General features: G+C 41.2%; 1 protein-coding gene across 1 annotated transcript; it reads left to right on the top strand.

The window, feature by feature from the left end:
* The first annotated feature begins 1,609 nt into the window (after nucleotides 1–1,609).
* Nucleotides 1,610–6,970, top strand: CD200R1 (CD200 receptor 1). The gene is made up of 5 exons (XM_004706483.2): nucleotides 1,610–1,853; nucleotides 1,970–2,218; nucleotides 4,970–5,078; nucleotides 5,646–5,691; nucleotides 6,294–6,970. Exons 1-5 carry the CDS (start codon nucleotides 1,610–1,612, stop codon nucleotides 6,417–6,419), a joined length of 774 nt encoding a protein of 257 aa, XP_004706540.2. The 3' UTR covers nucleotides 6,420–6,970.
* Nucleotides 6,971–8,500: the final 1,530 nt, after the last annotated feature.

Genomic DNA, 8,500 nt, shown 5'->3' with positions numbered 1-8,500 from the left:
ATCTAGAGGTCACCAGGTGATGACCTGGTATGGGGCCCAGCCTTGTCCCTCACAGAAAAGTTCATGACAAGAGTGTGGTAGTATGAGGGACCCAGAATAACACAGTCTCTAACGGGTCTCCAAACAAGTCAATTTTTTTTTTTTTACTTATAAGTCTTTGTGAAGGAGGTGGATCTACATAGACTAGATTTACTTGCCTCTCAGATCTGAGCTAAAAATCCTACTTCTTCCTCTATCTGGTTATGGGTTCTTATTTTGCAGTGAAATTGGATGTCTTGGTCTCTAAAGAAGAGGCAGGTAGCATCAAGAGAAGAACTTAAGATATAAAATGCAGTGTTTAAAGGAACAAGCTTCATTCCTCTAAACTCTGCCTCGCTTTATACAGTTGGTTCTGCTCAGGTGAAAGCAACGAGATCACGGACTTCTATTACAGATGGGCTGTAACACGTCCTTGTCTGAACTAATCATGTCTCAACAAACGCTTGTTAGTCAAGGACTGCATTCTGCCAGCTGACGATACAGTGTGAGGTTCTATGACAGTAAGTTGCAGGCCTTCGTTTTCACGTTAAACATAGACAAAGTCGGCCAGCCTCTGTATTCCACTCTGATCATGGAATTGGACATATGACAACGAAACCTGTGAGCAAAGTTCACAGTGGAACTCTTCCTGAGTTGCTGTGTGACTGAGTAAGAAGGGAAACCTCACCCAAAGCCTTTGTTTGGCACTATCTTGCCTAGACAGGAACATGCATTTTACAGAAACGTCTTTAAGTAATACACTGCTGGCTTTTCTTTGTTTTGTATTTATCCTTTGTACTGTAAACAGATATTTCTGGGCATCTCTTACTATGAGACATGATCATTTTTCATTTTTAGTGGATGATCTGAGTGATGAAATTACCAATTTTTTTAAGATCAAAAGTTTGCACTGGTTTTCTGGTTCTCTGAATTCAAATTACACTTAAAAAGATATTTCCAGCTTATTCAATTTCACTGCTCATCCTAGTTATGATTAATGAAATACCACATACTTGGCATTTTACGTGTATATGTGTCTGGCTTCCACTGTCAGGAATCGATATTTAGTTCTGATGCTACTATTTTTTTCTTTGTATTCAAATTTAGAAGCCAGAAACCACATCGTTAATTAATCCATTTTATTTCCTGATGAGAATGAGTAAGACGATAAAACGAATATTGTTATCCAAAGATTAAATTTAAAACTTTTCCTTTCCACTTACTATTCTGTTTTCTAATTTTGTCTGTAATATAGAGATCAAATCTCTGGAATTAATTTCAAAAGATTTCCCCCCCAATATAATACATGTTGTTTTGATCTTTGTATTACACTTGAAATATTATATACAGTTTACGAATGTTTAATTGGTTATTTAGATATAAAATTGCCACCCAAATGACATTTTGGTATGCTGTTAAAATCAATAAATTTAACACATTGACTCTTAGGTCAAACTTTAAAATCAAATCACCCTCCTGTGTGTGTGTGTCTCTGTGTGTGTGTGTGTGTGCAGCGAACGTGTCACTGTCTGTGCTGGTGGACACAAAGGCTGAGCTCTCCTGCCCTGCTCTCCCGCTGACCACTGACTACATGTCAACTTGGAAGATAGTCCTCAGAGACAGCGCTTCCTGCGTCCGAGCCTACAGGAGGCCTGGAAATGAGACCAAGGAAACCAGCTGTACTGTTAAGGGAATAACGTGGGTCTCCAGCCCCTCGCAGCCCCTCGCAGCGCTTCAGATTGATCCAGTCACCATCATGCACGATGGCTCATACACGTGTGAAATAGCAACTCCTGGTGGGAATTTCCACTGTCACTATGACCTCCGAGTGCTAGGTAAGACCACCACACACGTGGCATGTCGGAAAGCCAGGCTGGGACTGAATCACGTGTCTAAGTTCCATCTGTCCCTTCTGTTCCCACTGAAGCATGTTTGCCCTACGTCTCTGCAGTGCCCCCCGAGGTGAGCCTGGTTGGAACCGAGCCTGGAACTGCAGTGTGCCAGGCCCTTTCAGGGAAGCCGGCTGCCCAGATCTCCTGGACCCCGGAGGGGAACTGCGACCCTGCGCAAGTCACTCGGGGCAACGGGACAGTGTCTGTCCGGAGTAAGTGCCGCTGGAAGGACAGCAACGTGTCTACTGTGATCTGCTCTGTGTCCCACGTGACTGGGAACAGGAATCTGTCTCTAGAACTACATTCAGGTTAGTACTGTGTTTAGAGGAGCCTTAGTGGCGTAGTGGTTATACCTTGGGCTGTGATCTGCATGGTCAGCAGCTCAATACCACCAGTAGCAGCTCCGGGAGAAAGACTGGGTTTCAACTCCCATAAACAGTTACAGGCTCAGAAACCCCAGGGCATCACTTGGAGTCAGCATTCACTGTGCGGCAGTGAGTTCGATTTTTTTAAGGGTAATGTTGTTTTGTATCTGATTTTCCATTTGTTTGTCCCCATGGGCAGGGGGTGGGAAATAATACACCAGTAGTCCGTTCCCCAATCCTCCCCCACCTTCCACTTACCCTTATGGTATCGCCACTCCCATTGCTCTTCCTGAGGGGTCTATCTGTCCTGGATTCCGTGCGTCCAGAGCCTATCCGTACCACTGTACCTGCTGGGGTTTAGCTGGATTTGTAAGGTAGAACTGGGGTCATGATAGTGGGGTGGGTGGCTGGGTGGGGAGAAAGCATTAAAGATCTAGAGGAATGTTGTGTATTCCCTCGGGGCTGTGCTGCACCCTGTCTGTCTCGTTCTTTCCTTGTGACCCTTCTGTGAGGGAATGTCCAATTATCTACAGATGGACTTTGGGTCTCCCCTCCACTCCCCATTGTCTGCATGGATATCTTTGTTTGGTGGACCTTTTTTTTTCAAAATTGGAGTTCTCGTGCAACTGAAGGTCTTGTTGATGAGGCCGTTCAGATTCTGCGGAGCACATCACTCTCCCATCTCCTGTTGTGGAGGGTGAAGGCTGATGTCAGTGCTCTGGGATTAAAGAGTGAAGGGTCTCACTGCGCTTGTCTCTGACTTGCCTTTCATGCCTCTCCTCACCTTGCACCTTATCTCACCTATCCGTTATATCTGGAACCTTGAGTCTTATCTCTCCCATTCATCTTCTCTAGGCTACATGTCCTTTTTTCAGTTGACTGCCCAGCGTGGGGCAAGATACTTGGCAGCCTATCTGCTCTCTCTCCAGATGTTCAACAAGCGCCCACTCCTAGTGTCCCACTTCCCTGCCTGCCTCCCCTTCCCCATCTTGAATGTTTTCTCCTCTAAGGGTTCCTGGAATTCTGTGAACCCTGAAAAATTAACTTATTCCACTCTGCCACCGCTTGCCATCGTTCTTTTCCACTTTTTCCTAAAGACAAGTTGAAAGCTCTCATCAGCTCTTGTCTTCACCACCGTGCTCGTTGACTTTTCGGGCTATATGCTTGCTTCAATGTTCTTACTTGCTGTTTTGCTGTTTTCATTTTGAGAAGATGGACAAAGCACCATCTATTTACTTAATCTGGCACTTCAGTATCTATTCTTAAAGTAAATAATTCTGAGATATTGAAAAGACTTTAGCAGTGATTACTGAGAAGAGTAATTGTGCCCTGGTTATATGTAAAATCAGACGGTTTGGTATTATAATACGAAGTCATACATAGAGAATGTGGGGATGGACAGGACTCTGGCCTCGTGCAGAGCTCTCTGCTGCATCCTCCCTGCAAGGAAGATCTTCAGCCTCTGCAATTTCTAAGAGACGAGACCTCGTTTGTTTACAGGGTGCCTTTCAAAGCCACGTTAGTTAGCTGTCAGATGAAACACTAAGACATCCGATACTTAAAAACATAATAAAAAAACTGCCAAAGGAAGGTGGAGAGATGGGTCACCAGCCTGCTGGTCCCCCATTCCACCTCCGTCTGTTGCTCACAGCCATGTTTACTGAACACAAGGAGTACAGCAGGTGGCTCTTTTGTTAGCTAGTCCTCTTATCTGCTTTAATTTTCTTACCATTGAGCCATAACCACCAATACCAGCAGTTACTACCCACGTTGCAGGTGCTGCCAGGCCTTTATTTTAATGTCAGTGCCCTGGTAGTGGGGTGATCTCTGAATTAGGATTCTTTTTCCAATGATCTTTCTTGTACTAAAGAGCCCTGGTGGCACAGTGGGTTATGTATGTTGGGATGCTAACTGCAAGCTTGGCAGTTCAGATCCAGCTGCCCTGTCACTGGAGAAAGATGGGGCTTTCTGCTCCTGTAAAGATTATAGGACACCCACAGGGGTAGTTCTAACCTGTCCTGTAGGATTGTTGGGAGTCAAAATAATCTCCACGGCAGTCAGGTTTTACGTTTTGTTTTGTTTTGGATCCTCCATCGATTTTTAAATGCTGACGTAGAGAAACACATTGTTACCACTGTACCCAAGACCAAAAGCCAAATCCATTGTCATAAGGCTGATTCTGACCCGGCAATTGCACAGGACAGAGCAGAACTGCCCCATAGGGTTTCCAAGGTTGTACATCTATAGGGAAGGAGATGCTACATCTTTCTCTTATAGAACAGCTAATGAGTTCAAAACCACCTACCTTTTGGCTAATAGTCTAGCATAATCCTGAACAATAGCATCATGAGGGCTGCTTTATAACCAGGAGGAGGCGCCAAGAAGCTTGTGGGAAAGTTCCATTATCTTTTAATCCTAATTTTTCATGAACAAACTCTCTGGATTGCACAGAGATCTAATTTCAAGTCTCTCCCTCAGGGATAAACTATTTGTCAGTCCTTAGCTTTACAAGTGACTCTTCCTGACATAAATTGATGTCTTTCGGAGAACTCTGGGTCTGAATTGATAAAACAAGTTCATTGCAGCAATCACAAATGCTAACGGTGCAGAGGTATTTAAAATAAGATTACCAAAATGAATTTCATGTATGATGAGACATTCTTAAACCATATATTTTTGCTTCTATATTTACAGATGAAAACTCTAAAGGCGTCTCCAGTACTCTGTATATCAGTCTTCCTATCTTTGCCATTTTTATCATCACCATTTTATCTATTTGTATTTTCAAAACCACCACCTGCAGGTATTGAATGATGTTTTTTTTCTTCTTAACTTTATTGATGCTAGAAAAGAATCAAGAATATGGAACTGATCAGCTGGGTAACATTTAGATGTTAACGTCAGTTATCTTATAATCAAGAAGTATCTCAAAGCTGCTAGAGTTGACTTACTTTGAATTCAGAGACTTTATTGGTTATTCAAACGTGCAACATGATAAACTAGGCTACATCAGGCAGGATCTTGGGAGCGATGGAATCAGTTCCTTTGCTATTTGAGAAAGAATAAGAGCAAATCTTTCAAGTAGCAAAGAGAAGGGGTCACATATACTCTATTGAGTATATTGAGCTTAAATTAAATATTCTATTACATCAATTAATCGTTTCAATTCCTTTTCTAAAATCTGGAATTGTCTTGTTTGGGGCTACGTGTAATGAACTACAACTAGCATTTTTGTCATTTCTGATCATTTGTTACTAATTTATTATGACTTCTACCAAAATGAGTCACGTATATCAACAGTATACTATTTCCCCCATTGCTATCTAAAAAAGATGTCTTATTCATACCTATGTTTATTTTTGTTTTTCAGAAAATGGAAACCAACACAAGCAAAAAGACCTCAAGATTGTGAGGAGGTGAGACAAAATAGAGTATTTGCAAACTATTAAGCTACATGGCCTGGAAATCTACTCACATAATTTGCAGTTTACATCTCTCTTAATATTTTAGTTGAAAAGTGAAAATTCTGGTTTTATAATGCTAACCATCAGGTATTGTAGTCCTTTTGTTAGTTAACTTCCAAGCCGTTTTTCACCAGGGCCAACTCTACATTTTGAGTTCATGAATTACATCTTACAAAACACACCGTGTTTGCTTTGTTATCTCTAATGCCCGACTTCCCCTTTTCCTTGGTGAGACCCCACCATTTCCTTCTATCCTGCCTTTAAATGTGTTCTTTAATCTTCTCACGATTAGCTCACGGAATCTTTCAACCCTCCCTTTGGAAATAGCTCTCCTATCAACTCATCCTCCATTCCTGCTCACACAATTTTGTTGTTTTATGCTGATACTGCAGTGATCGATTTTATGAAACAGCATAAGAGAATCTTGCTTTTCTGTTCTCATAAGCTCAGAGACACAAATATGTGCATATTAATGTATTCTAAAGCCGTAGCCACCTGTTTGAAAAACATGGGTCATTTTTACAAATTGATTTTGACTTTGAATTCATTCTTAGGATGAAATGCAGCCCTATGCCTGCTACATGGAGAAGAGCAATCCCTTGTATGATACTACAAACAAAGGGAAGATGTCGCATGTGCTCCAGAACGAAGCTGCGAGGATGGATTTCCATGCCTCATGAATTATTGGAATCGAGCACGAAGACAGATGAATCCGGATACAGTATAATGATGGCATTAATTTTCCAATTATTCTAGAACTGATGTCCACTTTTGAAATGAGAGGTTTTCACAGGTTCTAGAAGACAAAGATACTTGAATGACCGTCCATTGATGTCCTTAAGCAATTGGAACTTTAGAATTGTGGCTGCTACTGGTTAGCTCGCTGGATGATGGATGCTATTTTTGCAAAGAACGCACATACTCATGTTAAAATATTAAAATTATACAGTAAACAAGGAAAAATCTTTTTCACCAAAAAGCTAACCATCTGTGCATAGTACATACTCTACTATGGAAAGGAAGAGAAATCGCAAAAGAAACAATTACTCTGGTCAACACATGTTTTTGGTGCCTCAAGTGTTAGACTTGTTTCTGGGTATATTTATCCTGCTGATTCCAAGAATGACACCAGCTTTTCCCTCCCAGCTCTTAATTTTGAGATACAGAATAAATGCCAGGTACCACTCCCCTCTGCTCACCATTAAAAAAAAAGATATTTTAATCTAATGTTAGCTAGCCTGAGATAGAGGAAGCGCACTGTACACTGGCTTTATTTAAAGTAATTTTGTTGTATTAAATATTTACTTCACATCATGTCCTTTGATCCAAATATGTATTCAAACAGTGAAAATTGCATGGACTTGGAATTTCCCCCAAGTATCATTTCATTTTTATTGGGGATTGAATAGCAGTTAGTTCCAATTTGTGATCTTAAAAAGGGGCCAGACATAGAGCGACTGTACAATAAGTAAGGAGCCCTGAGGACGCAGCGCGTTATGTGTTTGACTGCTAACCACGAAGTCAGCTGTTTGAGCCCACCCGGCCTTCTGCAAGGGAAAGATAAAACCTTCTGGTCCCCTGAAGATTTAAAACCTCAGAAACCTCTCTGTTCTATATGTTTGTTATGAGTCATACGCAACTGACTGCCGATGAGTTTGGTACAATAAATAGCGATCCAAATGTTCCCAAATGCAACCCCCTTTGTTAACATTCACGTATTCTAGGCTGGTTAGAAGATGGCCCCACTTAACCACCTGTGCACAGAAACTTAGAATGTTTCTTATAAAGAAGCGTGCAGTCAATCTCATTTCTGAAATATTTCACTTGCATTAGCCATTGACCTCTCAATATTGCCATGTCTTTACCGAAATGTTCACTGCATAATATGAAGCAGAAAAATTTCGATCTCCAAAATATTTATGAGAAATACTCTAAATTGCCCTGACACCTTCCCCGTATGTGTGCCTTTTCAATGTTCTGTTTTCTTTTCCACTCTTCTCGAGCTGTGTTCTGGCTCTGCAGGACCCCGTTTGTAGTCTCTGTACATATTTTAACAGTCCCCGCTCCTCCCACACACACCAAAACGAAAAAACCCAGTGCCATCTAACTGATTCTAACTCACAGTGTCCTTACAGGACAGAGAAGAGCTGCCTCCTGAAAGCTTGCAGAGGCTGCAGAGTGACAGATGCGCTAGGGTCACTGACTTTATGACTGGCAGCTCACTAGTAACCAGCTAGCCACCATGTGAAGCTTCCCGTGGAAGTCCCTTAATGCCTAATTATTTCTCAAATATTTCTTACCTTTGTTGCCTTTTCCTGTAATTTTTGGGTCTGAATTCTTCTCGTAGTTAAAATTAGAATGATAAATCCATAAATTTGTGTCACTTAATAGCTGAAAATATAGCTACAAAACTAGAGCTGATGTGATCTATCCAGTGCAATCTTCCATCAGGGCCTCACCTACCCCAAGAAACAGGGATAAAAACCAAGATACCCAGAAAAATTTTTTTTTGCTGTTGGGCAATGTTATCTATAGTTTCTTATATTCATAAACTTAAAACATTTCCTGAACTTTTCTATGCACATTTAACATCTTATACCTATCGATCTATGTGTGCATTTATGTCTATTTACATGTACATATTTCTATCCTTATCAAGACATGAATGGCAACATAGTGTAGATACTTTCCTCTATTTATACCAAGCTAATGATATAATGTCTGAGAAAACTTTACATGTCCATAAAAACAGAACTACCTC

The sequence above is a fragment of the Echinops telfairi genome, unplaced genomic scaffold, assembly GCF_000313985.2.
Source record: "Echinops telfairi isolate 266 unplaced genomic scaffold, ASM31398v2 ScPeMD7_6;HRSCAF=24_0, whole genome shotgun sequence".
NCBI lineage: Eukaryota > Metazoa > Chordata > Mammalia > Afrosoricida > Tenrecidae > Echinops > Echinops telfairi.
This window is presented reverse-complemented; position numbering and strand designations above follow the sequence as displayed.